Source organism: Medicago sativa, chromosome 2, assembly GCF_051527215.1.
Source record: "Medicago sativa cultivar Bolivia chromosome 2, Bolivia_mono, whole genome shotgun sequence".
NCBI classification, from domain to species: Eukaryota; Viridiplantae; Streptophyta; class Magnoliopsida; order Fabales; family Fabaceae; genus Medicago; species Medicago sativa.
The window spans coordinates 64,339,560-64,367,258 of NC_140750.1; the positions used below are offsets into that span (position 1 = coordinate 64,339,560).

General features: G+C 34.2%; 4 protein-coding genes across 8 annotated transcripts; 1 reads left to right on the forward strand and 3 right to left on the reverse strand.

Annotated features, from left to right (window-relative positions):
- Positions 1-350: 350 nt before the first annotated feature.
- HCF243 (Serine/Threonine-kinase pakA-like protein) lies at positions 351-2,889 on the forward strand. Its single transcript, XM_085745600.1, has one exon. The coding sequence runs from the start codon at positions 514-516 to the stop codon at positions 2,698-2,700; it is 2,187 nt and encodes a 728-aa protein (XP_085601726.1). The 5' UTR covers positions 351-513; the 3' UTR covers positions 2,701-2,889.
- Positions 2,890-8,290: 5,401 nt separating this feature from the next.
- LOC146949661 (uncharacterized) lies at positions 8,291-13,386 on the reverse strand. 3 transcript variants are annotated; one of them, XM_085745602.1, is made up of 5 exons: positions 12,942-13,386; positions 11,709-11,927; positions 9,416-9,441; positions 9,052-9,331; positions 8,291-8,587 (listed from the first exon to the last, which is right to left on the reverse strand). In XM_085745602.1, the coding sequence occupies exons 1-4, from the start codon at positions 13,311-13,313 to the stop codon at positions 9,091-9,093; spliced, it is 858 nt and encodes a 285-aa protein (XP_085601728.1). In that variant the 5' UTR covers positions 13,314-13,386; the 3' UTR covers positions 8,291-8,587; positions 9,052-9,090. The 3 variants fall into 3 exon arrangements, with proteins under 3 accessions (XP_085601728.1, XP_085601729.1, XP_085601727.1); XM_085745603.1 differs by lacking the exon at positions 8,291-8,587 and adding an exon at positions 8,631-8,848; XM_085745601.1 differs by lacking the exon at positions 8,291-8,587 and having other exon boundaries at positions 8,932-9,331.
- Positions 13,387-17,393: 4,007 nt separating this feature from the next.
- On the reverse strand, positions 17,394-24,073 carry LOC146949662 (putative Peroxidase 48). 3 transcript variants are annotated; one of them, XM_085745615.1, is made up of 5 exons: positions 21,402-24,073; positions 20,154-20,306; positions 18,620-18,814; positions 18,352-18,517; positions 17,394-18,141 (listed from the first exon to the last, which is right to left on the reverse strand). In XM_085745615.1, exons 1-5 carry the CDS (start codon positions 21,501-21,503, stop codon positions 17,636-17,638), a joined length of 1,122 nt encoding a protein of 373 aa, XP_085601741.1. In that variant the 5' UTR covers positions 21,504-24,073; the 3' UTR covers positions 17,394-17,635. The 3 variants fall into 3 exon arrangements, with proteins under 3 accessions (XP_085601741.1, XP_085601739.1, XP_085601740.1); XM_085745613.1 differs by lacking the exons at positions 20,154-20,306; positions 21,402-24,073 and adding an exon at positions 18,986-19,458; XM_085745614.1 differs by lacking the exons at positions 20,154-20,306; positions 21,402-24,073 and adding an exon at positions 18,986-19,462 and having other exon boundaries at positions 17,500-18,138.
- Positions 24,074-24,851: 778 nt separating this feature from the next.
- On the reverse strand, positions 24,852-27,682 carry LOC146949663 (putative Peroxidase 48). Its single transcript, XM_085745617.1, has 4 exons — positions 26,439-27,682; positions 26,056-26,254; positions 25,776-25,940; positions 24,852-25,565 (listed from the first exon to the last, which is right to left on the reverse strand). The coding sequence occupies exons 1-4, from the start codon at positions 26,781-26,783 to the stop codon at positions 25,060-25,062; spliced, it is 1,215 nt and encodes a 404-aa protein (XP_085601743.1). The 5' UTR covers positions 26,784-27,682; the 3' UTR covers positions 24,852-25,059.
- Between the last annotated feature and the right edge of the window lie 17 nt (positions 27,683-27,699).

Sequence of the window (27,699 nt, forward strand, 5' to 3'; positions counted from 1 at the left end):
CCGAACTTCAGATTATCAAGATCCAATTTTTTTTTAGAATCGAAAGGGTATACCTAAACATTGTATGTGACATCATATATGTTTATTGTTTATCTATATCCTTTTACACCTCCTATAAAAAAAAATCTATATTCTTTTTTACTTTTTATCTTTTACAATTTATATTCATTTTAAAACATGAATTAACCTAAAGAATTTGCACATGAAATGAAGGGCATTTTTGTCATATGAACGAAAACAGCAATTGACAACAAGACCCTACATCCACTAGGTTACATTTTGCTAAAGACAAACAAGCATTTCGTCACCTTCCATATCCATTAAACCCCTTTTTCCCCTTTCTCTATTTCACTCACATGTTCTACTCACCTTTGCAATCTACGCCTCTCTCCACACAAACCAATCAAAGATCCTTCATTTCTAACAATACCCTTTTAAAAATATCTTAATTTTCTCACACAATAGTAGCAGCCATGTTTAATTGGCAAATCTTATTTTGAAAAAAAAAATATAATGGAAACAGAAAAACATCATCGTACAACAAGTAACAATAGTAGCACAAGTGAACTCTTTGTTTGTTTCACTTCACGTTTATCTTCTTCATCAATGAAGCTTTCATCAAAATCAATCTTAAGCCCTAGCCGTAGCAGAGACCAACCACAGATATCACTCTCATCTTCCTTAAGCAGAAGATTAAAGAGCAACGGTAGCATGAAAGGTGGTCAAGCTTCACCAATGTTTCCAACAGGTGGAAAGAAAAGAGGGTGTGGTTTTGAGAATCCAGAGCCTTCATCACCAAAAGTAACTTGCATTGGACAAGTTAGAGTGAAGACAAAGAAACAAGGGAAGAAAATGAGGTCAAGATCAAAGAGAAGAGGTGAAGCTAGTTTTAGAAGAGGTGGTGAAGGGACAAATCCAGATCTAACTAGACAGAATAGTCAAAGTTTGTATCAGAATCATCAAAGTTTGCAACAAGAGTGTTTGAAACATAGGAATCAAAGATGGGTTCATTTGCCTTTGACAATATGTGAAGCTTTGAGAGAGTTTAGTTGCTTTTTTCCTTGTAGGTCTTCTTGTATGTCAAATGAAAGAGACAAAGAGGAAAAGGCTAGCTTAGAAGGAAGAAGAGGAGTAAGATCTAGTGGTGAACATAGTAGAGAAGGTTCATGTGGAGCTGCATTTGCAAGATGGTTGGTGGCTTATCAAGATGGAGATGGAAAAGGGAGAGAAATTGAGGTGATGATGGAGCATCATGATGAGATGGAGATGGTAATGGATGATGAGGATGATGGTGGAAGAGAGAAAGGTGGTGAGAGGAGTTATAGTCAAAGGAGACATATTTTTGAAGATCTTGATATTGATTTGGTTGATGAAAAGATACAAGAAGAGTTTGGTGGTGAAGTAGAAGAAGATGAAGAGAAAGGTAGAGTTAGTATTTGTGTTCCACCAAAGAATGCTCTTTTGTTAATGAGGTGTAGATCTGATCCTGTTAAAATGGCTGCTTTGGCTAACCGTTTTTGGGAATCACCACTTCACAAAGAACAAGACCAAATTGAAGAACATCATCAAATTGAAGATGTAGAACAAGAACAAGAACAAGAGGAGGATAGTGGAGATGAAAATGTAGATGTTGAACATGAAGAGGAACAAGTAGAAGAACAAGGTTACAACAATGAACAAAGCATTGAAATGGAGCAAGTTGAAGAAGAAACAAAACAAGTAGTAGAAGTTGAAAGAGTATCACAAGAAGATAGCATTTGTGAAAGTGAAACACAAGCTAGTGAGGAAAACAATGAAATTGAAAGTAAAATAAACCAAGAAGTTGATGAAGTAGCCAATGAAGAGGAAGAGAAAGATGAAGATGAAAATGAAGTTGGTAATGGAAATGCCATTGATGATGATAAAGTTGAAACCTTTCCATGTGTTTTAGTTGATTCACTTCATGCAGATCTTGAAAAACCAGAAACAGAAGAAACCCATCAAGTAGAAGATGAAGAAAAACAAGAAAGTTCAGAACTTTCTTCTTCATCTTCCTCTTCTTCACCTGAAACTTTCATAGCTTCTTCAGAACAAGAAAACTATGAAGTAGAAGTAGAATCAGCAGCAGAAGAAAAAGTTTCAACAGAGGTAGAAGAACCAATCCATCAAGTACTCGACCCGGAAATGGGTCTTGTCGGGTCAGCAGAGCGAGGAAATGGAACAAAGAAAGAAGAGAGAGAAAGAGAAACATTGCCAGAATGTTTGTTATTGATGATGTGTGAGCCAAAGCTTTCAATGGAAGTTTCAAAGGAAACATGGGTATGCAGCACTGATTTTATACGGTGGTTGCCGGAGAGACCCACCGGAAAACCCGCCGGAGTGGAGAAAAAGGTTACCGTGGAATCATCATCTACAAAGCCGAAAGTTAAGGTGAAGCCTGCTCATCCGCCGTTGATGCAGCCGCCGAGATCTTCATGTTGTTTGCCGGTGACCGGTGCCGGAATGTCTATGGCGACTATGATTGAGCAGAAGTTGGTGGGTTGTTCAAAATCTCGTAATGGGTATGAGCCATTTGTTCTCACGCGCTGTAAGTCGGAGCCGATGAGGTCGGCGACGAAGCTTGCGCCGGAGGCTTCTTGTTTCTGGAATAACCGGAAACTTGAACCGCATCCTCCTCCGGCAACGCTTGGAGTCGGAGCTCCGGCTGGCGTTGGGTTTTAGGGTTTAGTTTTTACTTTTTAAATCTCTTGTTATTATTTTTTCTTTTTAATTGACAGAATAAGTAATTGTTGTTATTGTATGTAGATGTAGATTATTATTGTTATTGCTAAAACTTTGGTCTGCTTTGGGGATTGATTTGTTATAGTCATTTTACTATTGCTTTTTGTATAAATGGTTTTGGTTATGCAATTTGTGTTTTGTTTTTTATTTACATGATTTGGCTACTAATTGCATGTTTGGAACTATAGTGGATATTTGGTATCACGACGAGTTTGTCAAAATTGAGCTAGGGATTTGGTTAAGGCTAAAAAATGTACCCATGGAAAATCATGGTTGCTCATTTTAGTTCGAACAAATCTATGATGATACCAAACATGCACACAACAAGTTGGATAGAATCACCGTGAACGACCATAATTTTAGGGAAAACTAAATTTTTTGTCCAATAGACTAGTGTTAGACTCACACCTTAAGAATTATTGATCACCTTATATCGACTAGAATAGTAATGGACTCAGGTTCGAGTTCTTATAGTAGAATGAAGATCGAGTGAAGGTCTTTGAAAAATGCAAAAGCTTCAGGAGCTAGGTGATAGGAAGCTAATCAAGGATTGGCTAAGAATTCGAACAATCCGTGGGACCTTCAAGGAAGAAGTTAGATAAGCTCGGATGTGTGTGATAGAGTAACCCCTAGCGAGTATAAGTGGATCAACGCTTCTTTCTTACCTAAGCAGTGCCCTTAAGTCAAGGTTTCAAGGATTGATATCAAGATAGCAGCTCGAGGAATCCATGACTTGCTTGCCTAAAACTCGCACCTTAAAAATTATTGATCACCTTATATCAACGTCCTTATTGGACGAAACAATTTAAAGTTTTAACAAAGTTATGGTGTCACTGTTTGTAAAATTAATTGATGGAAATAGCTACATTAGTGAGATCATAAATTCGGAATTATTGATCTATTGAGTAGAATGTGAATTATATAAAAGATACAATGGGAATATGAACAAACATATAGTTGCCATTTGGGTTTAATTGGTAGTAGTTGGAGCTTGAAATGTGTATGTAGGTAAGGTAAAAAATAAGGTTGGTAGGGTTGGGGGCATTTGGTTATGGTGGTTATGTGCTTGGTTGTTTGTGTTGTTCCAGTAATGTGTCATGGTCAATTGGTCGTTTATCCGTCTTTAGCATGTGATGTCATCGTCAACATTAAGTCTTTACGTGTCATTACAGATTGGCTAGAATTTTGGAAGATAATGGAGAGTTGAAATGCAGTTGAGAGAATGGTCAAAACACCATGGAATTCCAGTCTATGACTATTGACTAGCAGTACTTGTTTGCTTTTAATGAAATTACCAACCAAAATGGAATTTAATCATATCCTGTGCTTAATTTGAAGGGGCCTGATTTTTCATATTCGTGGTCCCTTACCATAAAACGTTCTTCAAACTTTTACATGTATTAATGACTTCTTTACTATGCTCTCGAACTTAGTTCAGTTGATAGAGACAATGCATAATATATGTAAAATTTAGGGTTCGAATCCCAGCCAACAAAAAAAAAAAAACTTCTTTATAATAATACCCTTATTAAATTCATAATTGGGAAACACAAGTTTGTTTCTCGACTCTTATGAATATGCGAACATACTCACAAACATTTTTTGAGAGGTATTTATAGAATACATGTTATTAATAGCATTAAACGGTAAAATATGTCTATATTCAATCTATCAAACATAAAATGACTATTCAATTGTTTGAAATACTTATGTATTTAGATAACATTGACGGCGTAAAAATCATTGATTAAACATGATTAGATTTTTTTTACTATGAACATGCACTAGATGAAATCTAATTTTTTCACCTGAATCAAATAAAGACACACTATACAAGAGATAAAAAAACCGCACAATTATAAAAAATCAAAACAAACAACGTTGTTCTAAAACAATAACATAAGAAAGAATACTTAAACCATGTGATCACTTATTTAATTTCGACTCAAAATTTACCATAAATCATCCCTCTTTAGTAGATCGAAATGAAAAAAAAATATAGTGACGGCTAGGGTTCGATAGAAAGAAAAAGAGGTTTATGTGTTCAAATGCAAGACCAAAAGGTAGTTAGTTAGCTATGAATTTGCTTATACACATATACTCCTTTCGGTCACTATTATAGGGAAAACTTCATTTTTTAGATACATTACATAATTATTGTAACTAAATACATTTAATTATGTAATGTATCTAAAAAATGAAATTTTGCAAACATTGGTAATAAGGAACTTACATGTGCAGCTTCAACACCCACCAAGAGATGTAAATTGGTATCAGGTCACGTTTTTAGCGAATTTTGCAGAATTCACATATCTGAAGATATCTACGAGTATAAATTTATAAAAAAAAAATTGTATTTAAAAGAGTCTTATAAAAAAGAAAAAGAATGTTTTTCAACATGATCATATATTTAGAGCCAATCGGTGAGCTAAATATATTAAAGGAGTTTAAAGCTGACCTCATACTAACATAATTTGATTCATGAAAAACTCATAATTTGAATTTTTTTGGGATGAATTAGCTAAAAAAACAACTTAACCTTCAAAGCAAACACATCAAGAGTAAAATATTAAAATTTGGATTTTGTGTTATTTTTAGAGCTTGCTTCAATTTTCATTGCAAGATTTTCCTTTTCCCTATCCCTTTTGTCACCGATCAACAGAGTTCAAAGCATGTGTTTCCTCTTTTCTCAATGATAGTCTCCGCAGCACAATCAATTCCCAAGGCTGTAAAACTAGAGTTTGGCTATCCTTGCAAGCTTTTTTTCTCTTTCTTTGCAATAGGTAAATGACAAAGCCAACGACAAAAAGAAAACAAATCATGTCTATCACCACCTCTCTCCTTTTGATAAACACATTTGAATAATCATAGTACAGTAGATAGTAAAAAAAAACTTTAACTCTAAAACACAAATACCCAATGTAATTTATATAGGTACCTCTTTTGAATTTTAACATTCTCTATTTGAAACAAAAAATTTACGTGTGTAATTTTATACAAACATTTTTACATATTACTAGTATATATTTATTAAATTCTGAAATTAATTATCCTTTCATGATTAAAGAATGCTCAAGCTTTCAACTATTACTAAGACCATCCTCAATGGTGGTGTCTTTACCAATTAAGACACCGTACCTAATAGGTACCCCAATTGAGGAATTTTTTTTTGGGGGTCTCTTAAGACCCGGGGTCTTATTTAAGACCCCCAACTTTAAACGGGACCCGCAGGCTTTTAATATTAAAAAATTGAAATGTAGTGATATAAAGTTATTGATAGTTGATTAGTGGGTCCCATTTAAGAACTTTGTGTGAGATCTGAGTTGGAGGGATTGAGTGCTTATTAGGTACTACTATTAAAAAATGATAAAAGAGTGATGTGTACGTGTGGGACTCATTTAAGTACCCAAAAATGGGTGTCTCCATTGCGGATGCTCTAATAAAATGGGTGATTAGGTGGGGACAACTAGCAATGAGACTTTTGAGGAAGATAATTAGCTTCTTGACTAAGCAGTTTCATGATTTGTTTGCTTTATTATATGTAAAAAAAGGTTAGGATCTATGAAGGAATCTTGACTTAAAAAAGGACGAGCAGAGAAAGAAATTTTTTTTTTACTGCCCCTGTGACCGAAAAAATTGATATATCTGCTCCTAGTTGAAAATTATTGTTGTAAATGCCCTTGTTCTTCTTTTCATTTGGCGAACATGACATTTTTTTCAACCATCTTCTGCAAGCTTGCAGGTTTTGCAGCATGGTCTAGTGAGCTCTACATTTAATTTGGCGAGCAACATTTTTTTAAGTTTTTTTTTCATGTTTGTAAATTCAAATGGCAAGCATGCCATTTTATATTACAAAAGAAAGCAAAATTTATATTATAAACATGCCATTTGGTGAAGTAAATAAAGCAAAAGAAAGGTCAATGCTCGCCAATTTATATTACAAACATGAAAAAAAAACTTAAAAAAATGTTGCTCGCCAAATTAAATGTAGAGTTCACTAGACCATGCTGCAAAACCTGCAAGCTTGTTGAAAAAAATGACATGTTCGCCAAATGAAAAGAAGAACAAGGGCATTTACAACAATAATTTTCAACTAGGAACATGTATATCAATTTTTTTTTTGTCATAGAGGCAGTAAAAAAAAAATCTCGCAGAGAAAAACAGCATTTAAGTTGGTAGGATAAACTATAAAGTGAATTTGTTGCAAACTTTTTGATGAGAAGATTGGAAATGGAATGGAGTGTGGTGGGGAATAAGGGAGGGACATTCTGGCACCCATAAAATTGACAGATGGCACATGGATTGCAGAACCAATGATCAATAGAAGCCACACACAAAATAAAAACCTATCCAGAAAAATGTTTTAATCCATTTGTAAATTCAAATTGCAACAAGATATTTTGATAATTTAGACAGAAAAAGTTAAAATAAACACGGTATTTAAAAATAGATTCTATATATTCAACTTTGGTGCAGTTGGTTGCAAATCATTAGACTAGGAGAGATACATTTATAACTCTTAGTCTAATGATCTACGACTAACTCTCGATTGTATTGTAAATCTAAACTCTCTAGCTTCTAAAAATCACGGTGAAAACTCATATGTACACGCGTTTGGAGTTGTTAACTTTATGAGAATCCTAACGCAGGTACATGTGAGTTTTAGGACTAAATTGATGATTTATTCTTGCTAGAAAGCACTGTGTTCTTAACTTTATGAGATTAGTCACTTCACCACTCTTCTAAAAGATTAATTTCAACTCACTCATCTTCACATGGAGTAAAACACATGAGACCGTTCTTAAAAGACCGAGAACAATGAACTGAGATGCTCTTAAAAGACTTGGAAGCTGGTCTAAGAGGTCATTGCATTTACAAGTTGAAGTGTATGCTTGACTCCATGTTTAGAGGAGGCAAAATTGATTATGGAGTTGTAGAATTAATTCTGACATGTTTGGTTGCTTTCGTGTAGAATTGATTTTGCCTCCATAATTGATTCTACTTAAAGCTAGGATTTGTAGTTTTTGATTTTAGAATTGATTTTCGCACGTAAATTTATAATTCAACTCATTTTAACATCTTTAAATTCAACTCTTTTTTAACTGGAATCAATTTATTCAAAATCAATTCTTGTCGGGGCAGAACCAATAATACATGAAGACAAAAGTCTATACAGTTGGGGTTACTGGTTTGATAATGACACCACAATACAATACAAGAAAAAGCTAGGATCAGAAGATGAATGAGACATGGCATGATCCATTCGTGTGAGCTATTATTATACTGCAAAACTGCATTGCAAGGAACAGTTAAAGTACCTTGGTGCACTATTACTTTCACATACAAAGTAGTAAAATACTAAAACTGCCAAAGGACAGAAGGGTAAACACTCTGCGTCCTTGGCAATGATGATTTAACAAGTGATTGGTGAGGGCCGTGTACGTGTGAATGCAGAAGTAGAAAGCTCAAATGTAACTTTTTTTATTTTACAGTATTAAATGAAAGACAGAAGGTTAAAGAGGAAAACATGGGCATAAAGCTACTATAAACCTTTCATAGATTCAACAGTAACACTAGTGACTGCATTAAAGAACCCTTGCCACCCACACCATTGCCAACAGTGAAAGACTATAAATATCAAGGACTTCCAACTTAGTCTTGGTTAGCTTTTAGTTTACAGGAGGATTCCAATTAACATAAATTTATGATCCTTCACTTGTAAAAAAGTTATTGTAACTATAACCATATAGATGCGGCGTGTGTTTGGATCGGCTTTTGAACAGAAGAAATTGGGTCCCAGTGCAAATCCACCCCGATTTTTTAGAAGCTACAAAAGCAAGCTTTTACGTGAACATGGGAAATTGACATGATTTTGTTGTAAACATGAAAACCCACCGTGCAACTAAACGGACATTTAGTGTAATCAAACAGTGGCTAAGCAGACCTTTAGTGTTATCGCACAGCAGAATTTGAATAAACCGCTTGTGCAATCCACGATTTATTACAAAGTGATGTCAAATAGTGGCTAAACTGCTAAACCGCTATTGTCGAACAAACCACTATTTTTTGCTATATGTGATCGACAACACTGTATAGATGTTTGAAGAAAAGTTAAATGAGAGTATATGAAAAAATTGAAGGCAGAAGCTAACTTCAACTTATGAGAAGCAGTTATAAAAAAAATCAGTTAATATAAGATTTTTTGAATATTTCTTTTTTCAGAAGTAGTTCTTGGGAAGTTTATTCAAACAGATATTATATGAATTCTACAAGTAGACAAGATTTGCTAACCTATTCCTCAACTTCAACTTCGCTATACTTCCAGTAGTACTACTGTGCATCGTTGGAACTTTGTTCTTCATTCCTGCCGCTCAATTCAGCGTCATTTGTGCGAGTCTCAACGGATAAATTTGATAAACTAGACTGATCAGCGCTTTTGTTTTCAGTTTCCTTTTCAATTGAATCTCCTGTAAAGGATTTGAGGGCAAGTTGGCCAGAATAAAGTAATAGACCAAGGGAGTTTAGGCCAAAAATAAATGTTGCAAGGTAGGTCAAGCCGTTTATTATCGTCCTGTGAAAAATTGTTAGAGGGTTGTCAGGTGTTTTAAAAATAAAAGAATAGCATAACCCCTGATTGATAAGATATCGAAGCTACCTTACGGTGATTGTTATCTGGCGGGCCTGAAAAGCATACCATTATACTGTTAGATTATGGCGCAAGGAATAAAAACAAATGAGTATCAATGCATGAAGAACATGAATAACTGTTATGTAGTTATTTTATATTTCAATACAATCTAATGACCACTATAGGCTATAGCTATAGTAAGTTACTCTGCATATAGATGTGAACCAAGACATACATCACCTTGTGATGAGCATAACATAACAACAGACACACTTACAAAAGCTTATTTCACTTCAAACAAATAATGTAATTGCAAATTTATAGTTTTACGTTTTCCCTGTGGGGAACTCCAACAATAAATAATCATTGACAATTGAATTTTCTATACAGTTCAAGAATGCGCATAAATAAAAGAATAGTATTTAAATAATAGCTAATTGGCTTAAATACGGTTTTGTTCTCTCTATTTTTCCTCATCCACAATTTTGATACCTACATTTCTAAATCCACAATTTTGATACTCCAGTTTTTAAAATGTCTAACATTTCCCCCACCTATGCATTTGGGGCTGAATTTTCACGATGTGGCAAGTGAGAATATTGAGTTAATGACATAGATATAAGTTGTTAAGTGATAAGCCACCTAGACAATGTCTTGCATCAAATTTAGTTGTTCTATAGATTTATGTATATTTTGCTGAAACGAAAATAAGTTGTTAAGAGAGAATCGACCTAAACAATATCACATAACCATCTCACTACCACATCTCAAAATTCAGCCCCAAATGCTTAGGTTGCAAAAAAGTAATACATTTTGGAAACTGGAGGAACAAGATCGTGAATGAAACATAAAATAGGCTATAGTAGCAAAAGATCTTGTGTTCTAAAATGCACAAGTTAGTCCCCCTCCATGTAGATGTGTACAGAGACATATAATACCTTGTGATGAGCATTACAACAGGCACACTTGCAAAAGCTTATTTTACTTCTAACAAATGTAATAGTAAATTTGAATAATTACGGTTTTCCTACTGTGGTGTACTATTGCTAAAATCATGAAAATTGAATTTTCTACACAGTCCAGGAATGCATTCAAAATAAAAGAATAGTATCTACATTTTAGATATTTTTTCCCATTTAATATCTAACTCTTTCTGCTCACTAGAATAGTTACCACAATCAAAACATTTTAAATAGACTCACATGATGGAGATAATCTTTGGTTCCAATGTATAAATGGATTGCCTGATTAATTAATATCCAATGGTTGAAATGAACTTCAGTCCAGTTCAGTGCTCAATACTCAAAGGGGTCGTGAATGAAACATATGGGAGAACAATGAACTAATACAAATCGACATTAAATAGGCATGCTATATAAACAATGTTGCAAACTTTAGATTATCTTGGTACGCCAATAAACAATGAGACTGCTAGAGGGTAAAACGTTGCTAGTTCAAAGATAAACACTTTGATCAAATATATCCGGGCAATGAGCTAGATCTTGTTTTGATTTGCAAAAGAATAAAAAAAAATCAGATATATTTGAAGACTTCTTCCATGAAGAACATACCAAAACAACAACAACAACAACAACAATCAAAGCTCGCAGTAGCTTTTTGGAGGCTCAATTTCAAAATTGTAACTAAAAGAAGAATGATGAACCATGAAGAAAAAAATTTCAGAATGAGTAATTAATCTAAAGGGCAGCCTGGTGCACAAAGCTCCCACATACACAGGGTCTGGGAAGGGGTCCCACCATTTGGTGTATTCTACGCAGTCTTACCCTGTTTTTTACACAAGAGGTTGTTTCTAGGACTTGCTTGAACTCTTGACCTTTCAATCACATGACAACAACTTTACCGTTGCACCAAGGCTCCCCTGGCCATTAGTATTAAGCTAAGTAACCAATAAAATTTTCAAGAGATGAAACACACTCCCATTATAAACATGATCATTATTACAAATAAGAAGAGTACATGACATTAATAACCGGTGTTGTCAATGACAGATTGCAGAAAGTAACGGTTTGTTCGAGTCCCTCTGCGCAACAGTCTTGTAGCCCGCTATAGTCACTATTTGACGATATTTTGTACTAAATAGTGCATCGCAATATCATAGTGATTTGTTCAAATTCTACTAAGCTATAGTATTATAACTCCGCTATTTAACAACACAGTTAACAACACTCCAATTCATAACTGTGAGGTTTTTCTTTGGTTCAATTAATCACAGAAAACAGCCTTATCTGATTCAAACTTAACATACTGTGCAAACAAAAAAACAGATACGGCTAAAAGGACATGAGAGGAGAAGACATACAGAGAAATCATCTGAAATTGTTTGCCGGCTCAGACCCGCCTCGATGATGGTGGCGAACTTATACAAAATAAGAGAAATAACACCAGCTGATATTGCCCCGAGAAATGCTTGAACAGGTGAAGGTGGACCTTTAGTAGTCTCTATTGAAGCAGACCCCATAGCTTTCAAAGTCTCCAATGCTTCTTCCTTTACTGACTTCTCTCCTGAAGACCTGAATTGCTAAAACCACAAAAAAACTCATTTCAATGAATATACGAAAAAATTAATCATAGTATAGCACATATCACCCTAAAACTTCAACACAAACAAACTCAACAAATTCAAAATCACTCTTTTACTACAGATTCATGCTTTGAACTCGTTTATCGCCTTACATTTCTTATGATGAGGATAACTAGAGAAGTTCATCCTAAGGCAAATTGAAATCCAAGATGTAGCAGCAACGTTTTGAATTGTGATCCTTGATATATCAAGGAAACTGCAGTCTAATACTGCTGATGTGGGCACAATTTCATTTGTAATGCTGTTGCACATGCATCAAAAACCTTATGCAGCCCTATATTAAAAAGAGTGATCATTCGATTTGGTCCTTAAGCTACAATTCACTCTCCTATTTTGTCTTTGAACTATAGAAATAGAAATAGAATAAATATTCCTCAAACTGTTTTCATTGCATCAAGTCAGTCCCTCAGTTACTTCTAAAATAGGAGACAGTGATTGTTCAAAGACTAGCTTCACCCTGAAAGCTAGTTCAAAAAATGAGGGTGGCTAAACACAATTATACTACATCATACAACTCGGGAACTTAAGTAATATAGAACTCTAATACAACTTCAATAATTACATATTAATGGTTAATTAGCAAATAAAAGAGAGAATTAAAATTTAGGACCAAAACAAAGCTTTGCACATTTTTGTTTTGCTTTGTTAACCTTCCATTTCTTTGGTCAAGAATTGTTCCACCCAGGAATTGAACTCATATTCTTTTAAACAATTTGTCATTTGATAGAGCTCATTAACCACTTGAGCTCAATTGCTTGGTTAGTTTTAGTCATTTTAAAAACCTTGGTGTAACATAACATGGATGGATTGTGACACTTGGAATTATACATAATAATCAAATAAAAGCAACCTTAATTGAGAATGAGATTATCCCTCCCTAGTATGTGAACATGTTTATAATAAACATAAATGACAAATAATAATAATAATAAGATTAGAAAGAAAGCAAACCGTTTGTTTGAGACGTTTAGCCCTGCGGCGGAAGGAGCGGAAGAGGAGGACGGAAATAGCACCGGTGAGGAGAACACTAGCAGCGATTTGGATGAAAGAAGGGTCATCAGTGGAGGAGAGAAGAGAAGGAGTAGAATCATATGGGATTTCAATGGGTCCATCTCCTCCATCTGTTGTGATTGTTGTGGTGATATCAGCGAGCCATGTGAATGATGATGATGTTGAAAGAGAAGGAATGGCTGAAATTGAAAAAGAAGAAGAAGAAGAAGGAGTGGGTTTTGTTCTGTGGAGAAGAGAGGGTTTATGGTTATGTAAGAGTGGGATGGGAAGGTGGGGTGAGAAGAGAAGGTTGTGGCACTGAGACTGCAACATTGTTCAATTATTTTAACACTCACTCATCCATCCATCAGGCTGAGAGGGTGGAACACCATTGGTAATCAATCAAGTGCTTGTATTCTGTTATCCAAATAAATATCCTGTGGACTTCTGTTCTGTGTGGCTTTTGGTGGGAAAGCCAAATTGCCCACATATCTATCTATATCTTTTTTTAGCCCGCATATCCCCGTAAGCATAGCTCAGTTAATAGGGATATTGCATTTTATATGCAGGAGCCAGGGTTCGAACCTTAAACATTCTACTTCTCCACAATTTAATTGTGTGAGCTCTAGCCATTAGAATATTTGACAAAAAAAAGGGAGTATCTATATTTTATTTTGCGTAAACTTTTCAATTACATGAACAACTCTCTACCAAAAAATTATATGAACAACTCAAATATATTTTTCAAATTTCAATACAACACATCAAAAACTTTGAATTGGATCACACATTATACATCACATTTGTAATTTACATTTACATTAATATATAAAAATGTGTAATTGAAACTAAATAATTCAAATATATCACCACCAGAAATAAATAATTCAATTCAAATATATCAAAATACATTAAAAGACTTCATGGGTTCAACCTCGCCGCGTGTAATGATCTCTTTGATGGATGATTTGTAAGTACACATGTAAGTGTTTTTTGAGTTTAGATATGTCTTAACTCTGATGAGTCTTCGAAACCCAACTCACCTAAACTTTAAAAAAACATTATAAAGAAGAAAACATATATTTAAATAAATCAAAGTAAATTAAAAACATACTAAAATACATTAAATATCACAATATATATATATATATATATATATATATATATATATATATATATATATATATATATATATATATGACTATTTTATATGAGAATGGTGAGAATGATCATCAACCATTAGATCAAAAATAAATGAATGAGATTAAAAAGTCACATATGTACCTCACCTTATTATATCAATTCTCATAAACTCACTTCCCTTTTCATCTTCTTCTCCCCACAATCAGGATTTCTGCTACCATTTCCATATCTTGTTTCTTCACATAATTCATGGATCCTAAAGCAAAAAAACCATTCTGTCTATACCAATCCATGGCTCTACTTCATGAAATTAAAAAAATTGAGATTGTGCGATCACCAGAATTAAATTTCAACTAATTGAATGATTCCTAGATTTGGGTTTGGCACTTGAGATGTGATTCATGTTTATACAAATCTGTCCATGGTGCAGCACTTTGAATTCAATTTTGGATCTATAGAAACACAATTTCCTTTGAATTCAATTTTATTTGTTTGTTTTGGATCTACACCCATTCATTATTTCTGGATTTTTTTGTAAATTGAACATTTCCTGTAATCCAATTAATTTACGAAAATAAAGAAGCATTATTTTTGATTTATTGTCAATTAAAATATTTGGATTTCACTATGAGAATGGTGATGAATTGTAACGTGAAAGATCTGGAGAGCAAGAACAAAGGATTGAAGGTTAGAGAAGATGAGAAGTTGAATGGATTGAGGATAGCATGAGGAAAACATATGTGTTGTCTACAATAATTTTTTTAATCTAGACCATTTATTTTGATCTTGATGGCTGAGATTCATTCTCATTATTCTCATATAAAATAGTCATTCTCATAGTAAACATCCTCTCTCTCTCTATATATATATATATATATATATATAAGAATTTGCTTATCACGAACAACGAATCTTCTATGCAAGAACTCTTATAAGCCAATATTAGAATTATTTGGTAATGCAATCGGGCCATCATCCAGATAATCATAAAAATAATCAAAATTGTCATCATATGTGACACATTCATCTTCAACAATCATGTTGTGTATATGATCGTAAATCAGGATTGGAGAACTTCAAATGCTCGTTCAATATCCTTTCTTACACCTTCCGGATGTTCGATATACAATTTTCTCTTATCTCCTTGTGAAATTGGGATGTTTTTCACAAATTAACTGTATAATGAACATGAGGAGCTCACCATTGCAACAAAAAATGGAAGATGTTGAATTAGTTTAGCACATTGATGTCATTGTTTGACCCGCTTCTCTAAAGAATGTACGTCAAATTCATAAATCATGTGAAGCAACTGCTTCGAGCATAACAATGGGTTTACATTGATCACCTAGAACGTACCACCCTCTTAGTGCAACTGGATAAATTTTCATTCCAAATGCATACAATTAATGCTCGTTAACTTACCATAAAAGTTATGCGCCTCTCTCATCTATCTGTTGTAGGGTTTCGTTGTCCTCAATGCTTGCCCTTTCGTAGATATCGTGCCCCAAACATAATTGATCACACCCCTTATAAACGTCTCAACACATTTTAGTGTTTGATTTCATACATATGAATAATGACAACGCATTTTTGTAGGGGTGAAAGACTTGATCTAATGATTGCGTCAACACTCAATAGAAAATACTCATCATGTTGATCAAGAGCTTCAACAGTGGAAACACATGTTTTTGCATTCGGTACCTTCAACGGAACTGCTCATTTGTCTATAATAGAGATTTTGTAAAATAATCATTGAATATTCGGACATGTCCCTCTTCATGATTCCTCTCTATATTCATTCTTTGACGCACAGGCCTGTTAAAGTTAGTGACTTTTGTTGCACTTACTTTTGTTGAAAAGTCTCCCAAGTTCTTCATCCATGTTCATATAACCCATGAACTTTTTTGTAATGTTGGAAGAATTGGAAGGATCCACCCATGTGAAGAGAAGTTTGATATTGAATACAAGATGCTAATGAAATAAGCAATGCAACTTCATTTGCAAATATATATTGGAGACATTTTGACACAGGTGTCTTCCTTTATGTGAGGGAACGATGAAATTGCACCCATAATGATGCTCTTTTTTCTTATATTATTATTTTTTTTCCTTCAAATATGGTGTGTGTATGTTTTTTTAATTCAAATAGGCTTTGTTGATACTACTTATAACAAACCTAAATAATTTGATAGAATTTTTTGATCGAACCCTTAAACTAAAGATAATGTGTCGATTCGCCCACTATCTTCTATATTCTCTCAAATCTGCCAAAATACACTACCTAAAGTGTGTTTCTAATAGTGTATTTTTCTAGAATGCTTCTAGTAAGTCTGTTGTATTTTTGCAGTGGTTGGGAGGGGATGTTTGACCCACTAAAGGTGGCCAACTAGATTTTTCGACAGAGATTAGTCATCGACAAAGTTGATGGATACTTCGCATCTATTATCTATAGTTAAAAAAAAATAAATACGAAGAATTATTATTACTGTCATCATTATTTTGATTGTTCTTAGGAAATTGTTACAAAAGAATTGATCTATGAAGTGTGATTTATGATGATGATGTTCAACATTTAGTTGAAGCAACAGCTCTAGCCCAAAACTTGATATGTTTTTTCATGTCATCTGCAGACATCTTATTTCCCCAATTTGGAACAGGAGGAGTTGCACAACTTTGCACCAACCATGCCTCTGATAAGTAAGGTCCTCTTGCTGCTTTATCTTCCTCACTTTCATCTCTATTTTTCTCTTGCAAACCAGGAATTATGTTAGCTAAGCTTGGACTTAAAGCTTCTTTCTCAAATGAATTAGATAAAGAGATTTACAATTTATTGGAACTATTTCGCTACATATGGGGGCTTATTAAAAAGATATACTTCAATACCTTGGAATCCAAGTTTTAATAAGGCATAACAGAACACTTTCATTTGTAGGCAATTAACCTTCAAGCTATGAATATTAGCTTTGATGTTCATAATTTTCTACAAATTAAGTTTTTGACTATCCACTTCATTTTGTTGAGAACAAGATAAATGGAGAAGCAAGCTGCAGAATACATGGAGAAGCTCTGTGGGGCTATTCTCAAATAGATTACAGTTTAGTGCATATTGTTCGTTTTGTTTCTTACTTTACTATACAAATATACAATACTGCAGAACTGAGTTGTCACAAGTCTTTAGAAGATTTCTTCACTATGGTATCATATATAGTTGGAAAGTGTCAAATGTACGTTCTCAGAGTTTTCATGCCGCCGAAACTAGAAAGAAAAACAAAAGCAAAACTTGTTTTGTTACATAAAAAGGTTTAGCTGGATTATAACAGATTATCTAATTTCTACTGGCTTAAACTAAAAGAACTAACTATAACTTGTCACAGGCTTTACTTTTCAAATAAGAACTAACTATAATAGCTGTCACTTTACATGGCCAAAACCACCCTAAAATATGTGTGAGAAACTTACATAGGAAGAGAACAAATTTGCTAAACCAGAATGAAATATATGAACCGACTCACTTAAGAGCTTACAAGACGGGAGCAATTCAGACGAACCTGACCTTGATTTCCAGTCAAAACATCAAGGTTAGACAATTTCAACATAACCCTTGCGAAATCCATCCGAAAGGTTGATCCGTCATCTGAAGCATAAGCAGAAACCAATCTGGCAGTCTTCTCTTGAGCCATCAGCTGTTGATCAGCAAACAATAACCCTCTTCCTCTCAACAAACTCTGATAGTAGTGAGTGTCAAAAGATGCTCCAGATGGCACTGCAGATGACAATGCTTGCATGTATGACATCCCTTTGTCACTACTAGAGTGATGAAAATTCATTGGCTTTGAAGCTGCAAACGTCGAAAACGTGCTGTTGCTGCTCATATTGTTCTTACTGTTGTCAGGACAGTTTAGCCTCATCTGACTGAGAAAATCGAGAGGTATACTCGGATCTGGTTGCCCTGTTCCTTGAAAGTCATACAGCCTTTGCTGAATGAAATCGCAACCGATTTTTCCAATGTTGTGTCCTCCTGTAGATTATCAAGAAACCAACAGATTTCATTAGTCTTATTCAAGGTTTTAAAAATTATGTGAGATCACAATCTCAGCTACGGCATCAGGGTTTTTAATGTCTTTGTGACCACAGTTGAGGCTGCATCAGTCTCAACAGTTCGTAATGCCGCCACAAATAATACCTTGTCATATTATACTCATGAATGCAAAAGTGTAAAGTAATTTACCAAGGAGGGTGACTGTTTCCCGTGCGTTGAATCCTCTAAGATTGAAGAGGTGCAGTGTGCGCGTAATGTTATCGTCAGGCCTTGGAATCTGATCAGTTGCCTCCTGGAAAAACGATTGCAGGCTATCTCGTCTGCCTGTTAAAACTGGATAGAATGGCCCACCACCCTGCGATGGCCATGTCGATTAATAAATCATAGGTGCATAAATAAAGTGAAAATGCATCAGAATTAAGAGCTTTCAACAGAAGATATAGTGTTAGCAACAAACCAAAAGAACGGAATCTCTTGTGGCAAGAGCAAGTATGTCAGCACAAGAAACTACGCCGGGACATGCTTGTTCCACCTCCTCCTTAATCAAGTCAACTTTGTCAAAACCTTTTAATGTTTGATTTGGAATAGCCTGCTTCTCATAGGAACCGTTTCTATCACCATTGTCCTCCAATAGCAAGGAAGCATCACATCCCTGATTTCGCAACACCACAAGTAGTTAGAACAGCAAATAAAAACCATTATGAAAGCAAGAAGATGATTTAGTAAACATATGAAACAAAGATCTATGCAGTAAATATATAGACTCCATTTTCACAGAAAATAAAGAATTAAAGAAGAATGAAAAAAGATTAAGTTTATTTACTTGGATGAAGCAATCATGAAAGAAGAGACGAAGAAGAGAAGGTGCAAGGTCTCTATGATCAAAGTAGATATCGGTAACAGCGGAACGAACAATATCTTCAGCTTGAGGGCAAGAATCCCTATAGAAATTATATTGAAGATTGGAACCATCTCTGATTTTTTGATTGAAATCAAATGGAAAAGTATTGGCTGCTAACATGACTGAACCAAAAGAAGTATGAGAGAAAGAAGAAGATGAAGTTGTTTGTGTTATGGTGTTTTCTGGTTCAGGTTCTCCTCTTGGGTTTCTGAGAGAGAGAAGAACAGGAAGGAATACAATGAATGCAACTATGATCCATGGGTTGAAGATGAAGAATCTCCTCATTTTCTTGATGATGAAGATGAACAAGAGAAAGAGAAGACTTGTTTAGGAAGTTATTGGTTTGTTTGGAATTGTAACTGAATCTGAATGGTTAGTTAGCATATTGATTCTCTTTTTATACAGGAAAGGAACTAGTTAGGAATGGACTCACTAGGGTATCCTTGTATTTGAGATTAATCTTCTTAAGGGGTAAGTAATTCTTCTTCTAGGACCTTTCTTCTCATTATTAAAATTTAATTTAAACCCGCAATCCTTCACTTAAGGACTCAGTCAATCAAAATAATGGATTGATGGGTAACTGAGTTACTACTACTAGTTGTTAAATATGTTTCGTCGATAGTATACAAGTTTCTTAAACAACATTTTTAAAGCACTTGTTAGTTTAACATTAACTATATTTATAATAATGGGTGGAAATAGTGCAAGAACTAGATAGTTGAACAATGAATCAAACGATTATAAAGATGATTTTGGAAAATTAATACACATTTTAAAAATGTATTATTTTATTTACTAATATAACACATCTTTTTTTAATATGGAGGAATTTGATAAAGAAGTCTTATATTTTTCTTTATTAGTGAGAGTCTCTTATATTAAGAGATAGAGATAACAAATAATAAACAATTGTTTTTTTTTCTCCTCGTTGGTTTGGAAGATCCATGTTGGGACAGTTAATAATGAAATTTAGATGCATATCATTATCCCATAGTACAATGAATAATGAAATTTAAATGCAGATTAATTTCTACTTTCTTTGACATATAATTAAAAAATATAGAAAATAATTTGAAGAAAAAGTACAAACCTGGCCCCCATAGTATGTCGAAATCCGATGGGAACGAGGTGAAACACCATATTCTTCTTTGCACTTTTCTACATAGCTTGTTAAATTGAAAGGGTCGGGTTGTAACATGCTATCTTTTCCTTTGCCATTGGGCATCACCATTTCATTGCATGTCTAAATTGTACAAAAGAAACATATTATTTTTAAGCAAGAGATAATTTTAAAACTAACAAAATATATTTAAATATACTAGACAATAAAACATAATTATTTAAATTGACAAAAAGTAATTTATCAAATTTAATGCTTTAATAAAACATATCTATTTAACTTCTAAAGGAGATCATATATACTACCTGCCATCTCCAACCCTCTTCTATCTCCTTGTTTATCTTATATATATATATATATATATATATATATATATATATATATATATATATATATATATATATATGTATATATATATATGCAGGGTTAGCACACTTCCATATATCCTATCAAGATGTTGTTTCCAAACGAAGTTACCCAATTCCGAGTAACCGTATAATTTGGATTACAAAATAAACATATTTTAGAAACAAATATAAAAGTACAATGAGCTATTTAAAATGAGTCTTGATTGGGATTTCAAGTGTTGAACGGAAATATTAATTGTTATACATGTTTCGCATGATTAATATGAGTTAAATAACATGCTGCTACCACTGACTTATACTATATGTTTGACACATTTTGTATTGAATGTCTCTAAATTAAACGCAGAGAAGGGATTTCAGATACAATTAGTGAAAATTTTTAACAAGGCAAGAGATAAAAGAAGGTATATGTTGTTTCACTTTATAAATATCCTTTCTTTGGTCCCTTGCTTTTCTTTTTCTGATATCTCCTTCTTCTACCAAGTGGAAAATCCGAGAGGGAAAATTATATACTCCATCAAGGACTAAAATATGTGTAATTGTTCTTTATTTTTCTTTTTTTAAATTCGGTATCCGGCCTATATCCGACCTAAGGACCGATTAATCCTAGGGTTTCAATCTTAATATGAATTCTCTCCATTAAGTTTCAGTTTAGTATTAGTCAGCAAAATGTTGTAACATCATTTCATCTAAAGTATTAATTAAGGAGGAGGTGAAAACTAAAATTATTCAAGGAAAAGATAGGGAAAGAAATGTATGCAATAAAGAGAAGAGAAAAACATATAGCAAGTTAAGAAGAGAAAACAAGAGCAAGTGATGAACAAAATGCAGAAATAGATTCACTACCTACCTGTTTACCGATTCCACCCATGCCCAAGGTTGCAGCCTTGACGTTCATTGCACACCTTGCCTCCAACGGTGTTGTGTTCTCCTTGCCGTGAGGCTCCTCCATACTTGATTAAAAAGATTGAAGCAAAATAACTTGACCATGTGAGTCTCTCACATTGTGGCATATATCACATGGGTATATATTTGTAAGATTGGTGAGAGGGAGATAAATGATAGAGTTGAAAGAGATGGAAGAGAAATAATTGAGAAAAAGAAATGAAGAAAAAACAATTTAAGGTTTTTGTTTGTGAGTAAGGGAATGAGTGAAAGAAAACTAGAAGTGAGTGGGAGGTTACAAGTTTGAGATGAAAGAAGTGGAATAAATAAGTGAAGTGGGTGGGTTGTATTTAAATTACATTGAATGTCACCACCAAACAAAACAACATTGAATGCATAAAATTAAGAAGAGTTAAAGAATGCATTACTTATCAACAAGATGATTGGTCCAAGTGGTAAAGGACTTGAACTTTTTAAATATGTGATCAGGGTTCGATTTACGTATGAAAAAAGAAAATTGATGAAAAGAGATGACATACTTTATGTGCCCCCACATGTTTTCTAATGTGGATTAGTCATTCTTAAATGAGACGGAAACTTTGTACTAATATTATGTGCAACAAAAAAAATGCACTACTTTATGCAGCAAACGTGACAACTCATGCCCCTGCAAAAATCAAACAACACCATAACTCCAAAGTACATGACATTAGCAATAGACCACATCCATCCAACGGCCACAAGCTCACTCGAATCACAAAAACACAATAAGGCAAAGCAAATGCTTATGATCTATAACAAAGTCCTTCTGGACATTCCCAGACTTGTGGGTGGAAGAGAGTTTGGACTTGAAGAAGGTTTTTTCGTGCACCACAGATATTGTGCTAGATCATGTGCACCTTGAATTAGAACACAGCCGCGATTTAAGAAATGAAACTATGGATTAATAATCCACATAGCACAAAACACTTCAGATTGAAGTCATATTTTGTCTTTGCCTTTATCAGTACTTCATCGTTAGAAAAATATAACTATCACGCCAGATATGTTAGCTTTGTAGAGCGGTTGTGACTTGTGACATCTTATCAAATAATCATTCCTCTACCTGTAATTGTGAACGTTGAACAGGGAGATGATAAGAAACTATACTTCAATAGGTCGGAATCCTAGTTTATTTTGGTGTTAACCGTCCGGTTCTTGGGGAAAGGACCCCTGATAATCCAGAGTTCAACAGGATGGTCTGACCAAGTATCTCGGAATCCTAGTTTAACAAGGCAGAACCGAATACTTTGCTTTGTTGATGTTGCGCAATGACTCTATTCATAAAGAGTTCTATACAAAACTTATATTTATTGCAGCCATAGACAAAACATTTAACACAATGCTTCCAAAATCTCTAAACTCTGCAAGTTACCCTTTACAAAGGCCAGGAGTGCAGCTTGAACTCTCGACAAAGCGTTCATCTCTTTTTGTTTTGTTTTGTTCAGTATATTGACTCATTACATGACAGCAGGTGGCTTTCTTTGCCTACGTCGCGCCTAGATAGAATCAGTGCACATCTTTTTAAGCCTTTATCTGATGCAAAGCCTCATAGCTTAAAGTATATTGATTAAATGTCTAAGTTTAAGCATCTATATGTTGAAAATATTGTTGACGTTGTTGGAGACATTAATTGTGAATTCCGTGTTATTATTGCACTACTAGGAAAGGGTGTTGAATTATGGTCTACTATCCTTCATGATCTTGTGAGAAAGCTAAACACGAACCATAAAGATTATGTCGAACTCGAAGGAACGAGGGAAGGAGCTCATAGATTCTTTATGGCCCGTGAAATGTGTGGAACATGCACCTTCATCTTGCTCCGGTTGTGTGCTTCCGGAGATAATCTCCATTGTGCAGAAGTACAAAAGAAAGTTGTTATCTATTAAGCTCATTCCTTGAGGGGTTATGATAGTATCTGCTTTGTGTTAGAAATGTAAAAGGAAAACTTTCAAAAAAATGAAAACAGTTGTAAAAAGAGAAATAATACAATTCCAACTTCTAATCTCATTCTTCCTCTTTACTCATAATTTACTCATCAAGGCTAATAACATTTGTTACAAAGGATTATATTCTCCAAATACTTGCTCAATTCCAATCTGCCATTACAAGTAAGATGGATGAAAATGGAAAGAGTGGAGTGTATATTCAAACATCTCTTAGTTCTTTGAGTACCACACTATACTTGAAACAAATCCGATGTAGGAATTCATACTCATCACGATACCAATGAGAGAGGAGATCAACTTATAGCCAATTATTAATTTAGGTGCTAAATTATATCTATTCTTTCTATGATATTGATTACTTGTGTCAAGTTTTCTTATTTTCATATATAATTTAAATTTAAATCTACATTTGACATTAATTTCGACGTGAAGGTTGATTCCTTATATCCGCGCAACTATGTCCATGATGGACTGCTGCTTTCTAGTATGTATTTATTAAACATTATGGCTAGTTACATGGATAGGAGAGGAACCATCACAGAGGCAGTTGTGACAAATATCAAATCTAAGAATCATATAAGTTCAATAAGCGATGTTCTTTCTTTTCTAGTCTCATATGTTTTGGGACTCATACACGTATTGTTGTAATCTAGAGCGCTCTGTAATTCTATCTATCACATAATAGAAAACCACATCAGTCGCTTAAGCATCAGAGATATAAGTACAATTGGCTGAATTCTGTGATCGATCGTTATTTTCTTGTTTATTTATTTTAAAACTGGATTTGCTATTCTAACACTCGCAATGCCTAATAGATCCTTTGATTATCATTTTTAATTAAGAAGTCAACTATTTGCAAAACTAAGCCAATGAAATGAATGGAAACTTTACCTATAGAGGTTCTGAATTTTTCATTTGTTACATTTACTATGTTATGTTCTATTATACTAACCTTTTCATAATTAATTATATATTTTTTTATCATAATTTGCAGGCTGTTGGTAAGGTCCTTCCATCATTGAACAATAAGTTGACAGGAATGTCATTCAGAGTTCCAACTGAAAAGGGAGCTAGTTTTGATAAAATTAAAGCTGCAATTAAGTAAGAATAAAATCTTTTGCTTTTAAGGGACAAGGATATTTTATGTTTATTTTTTTCCTATAATTTAGTTACTATAGTGAATTCTAATTTTCTCTTGTCTACCCATTTTCGTAGGCAAGCATCTGAGGGAGATTTGAAGGGAATCCTTGGTTACACACAGGATAATGTTGTGTCTACTGATTTTGCTGGTGACAGCAGGTGATGATGATACTAATTGTTTACAAATTATACTATGCCATCATCAAGCATTGTGCACCTAATATCATATCTAAGAATCATTTATTTATCTCTAATTGTAAAAGTTGAATAGGGAGCTTATACAAAAATATACTTCAATACCTTGGAATCCAAGTTTTAATGAAGCATAACAGAACACTATAGTAAACATTTTTTAACACAGTGCCACAAAAATCAATAAATTCTGTAACCGTTGTCACTTTACATGGCCAAAACTACCCTCAAATGTGTATGAGAAACTTACATAGGAAGAGAACAAATTTTCTAAACTAGAATGAAATATATGAACCAACTCACTTAAGAGCTTACGAGACGGGAGCAATTCAGACGAACCTGACCTTGATTTCCAGTCAAAACATCAAGGTTAGACAATTTCAACATAACCCTTGCGAAATCCATCCGAAAGGTTGATCCGTCATCTGAAGCATAAGCAGAAACCAATCTGGCAGTCTTCTCTTGAGCCATCAGCTGTTGATCAGCAAACAATAACCCTCTTCCTCTCAACAAACTCTGATAGTAGTGAGTGTCAAAAGATGATCCAGATGGCACTGCAGATGACAATGCTTGCATGTATGACATCCCTTTGTCACTACTAGAATGATGAACATTCATTGGCTTTGAAACTGTAAACGTCGAAAACGTGCCGTTGCTGCTGATATTATTCTTACTGTTGTCGGGACAGTTTAGCCTCATCTGACTGAGAAAATCGACAGGTATACTTGGGTCTGGTTGCCCTGTTCCTTGAAAGTCGTACAGCCTTTGCTGAATGAAATCGCAACCGATTTTTCCAATGTTGTGTCCTCCTGTATATTATCCCGAAACCAACAGATCTCATTAACCTTATTCAAGGTTTTAAAAAATATGTGAGATCAAAATCTCAGCTACGACATCAGGGTTTTTGATGTCTTTGTGACCACAGTTGAGGCTGCATCAGGCTCAACAGTTCGCAATGCAGCCACGAAATATACCTTATCATATTATATTCTTAAATGCATAAATGTAAAGTAATTTACCAAGGAGGCTGACTGTTTCCCGTGCGTTGAATCCTCTAAGATTGAAGAGGTGCAGTGTGCGCATAATGTTATCGTCAGGCCTTGGAATCTGATCAGTTGCCTCCTGGAAAAACGATTGCAGGCTATCTCGTCTGCCTGTTAAAACTGGATAGAAAGGCCCACCACCTTGCGATGGCCATGTTGATTAATAAATCATAGGTGCATAAATAAAGTGAAAATGCATCAGAATTAAGAGCTTTCAAGAGAAGATATATGTTATAAACTTATAGGTGTTAGGAACAAACCAAAAGAACGGAATCTCTTGCGGCAAGAGCAAGTATGTCAGCACAAGACACAACGCCGGGACATGCTTGTTCCACCTCCTCCTTGATCAAGTCAACTTTGTCAAAACCTTTCAATGTTTGATTTGGAATAGCCTGCTTCTCATAGGAACCTTTTCTATCACCATTGTCTTCCAATAGCAAGGAAGCATCACATCCCTGATTTCGTAACACCTCAAGTAGTTAGAACAGCAAATCAAAACCATTATGAAAGCAAGAAGATGATTTAGTAAACATAGATAAAATCATTATGAAACAAAGATCTATCCTATGCAGTAAATATAATCAAAGCAGAAAATAAAGAATTAAAGAAGAATGAAAAAAGATTAAGTTTTGGATATACCTGGATGAAGCAATCATGAAAGAAGAGACGAAGAAGAGAAGGTGCAAGGTCTCTATGATCAAAGTAGATATCGGTAACAGCAGAACGAACAATATCTTCAGCTTGAGGGCAAGAATCCCTATAGAAATTATATTGAAGATTGGAACCATCTCTGATTCTTTGATTGAAATCAAATGGAAAAGTATTGGCTGCTAACATGACTGAAGAGAAAGAAGATGAAGTTGTTTGTGTTATGGTGTTTTCTAGTTCTGGTTCTCCTCTTAGGTTTCTGAGAGAGAGACGAACGGGAAGGACTACAATGAATGCAACTATGATCCATGGGTTGAAGATGAAGAATCTCCTCATTTTCTTGATGATGAAGAACAAGAGAAAGAGAAGACTTGTTTAGGAAGATATTGAGTTGGTTGGAATTGTAACTGAATCTGAATGGTTAGTTAGCATATTGATTGATACTCTTTTTATATAGTAAAGGAACTAGGTAGGAATGGACTCACTAGGGTATCCTTGTATTTAGTATTCATGAGATTAAAATTTAAACCCGCAATCCTTCACTTATGGACTCGACCAATCAAAATAATGGATTAATGGATTATGTAATTACTATTACGAGTTGTTAAATCTGTTTCATCAATAGTATACAAGTTTCTTAAACAATATCCTTAAAACACTTGTAGGCATAACACTAACTATATTTATTCTAATGGGTGGAAAGAGTGCAAGAACTAGATAGTTGAACAATAAATCGAACGATTATAAAGATGATTTTGAAAAATTAATACACATTTTTAAAAATGTATTATTTTATTTACTAATATAACCATCTTTTTTTAATCTGCAGGTGGATAGGAAAGAAAAAAAAACATGGTCGGGAGGGGATGTTTGACCCACTAAAGGTGGCCAACTAGGTTTTTCGACGGAGATTAGTCATCCACAAAGTTGATGGATACTTCGCATCTATTATCTATAGTTAGGAAAATAAATACGAAGAATTATTATTAGTGTCATTATTATTTTGATTGTTCTTAGGAAATTGTTACAAAAGAATTGATCTATGAAGTGTGATTTATGATGATGATGTTCAACATTTAGTTGAAGCAACAGCTCTAGCCCAAAACTTGATATGTTTTTTCATGTCATCTGCAGACATCTTATTTCCCCAATTTGGAACAGGAGGAGTTGCACAACTTTGCACCAACCATGCCTCTGATAAGTAAGGTCCTCTTGCTGCTTTATCTTCCTCACTTTCATCTCTATTTTTCTC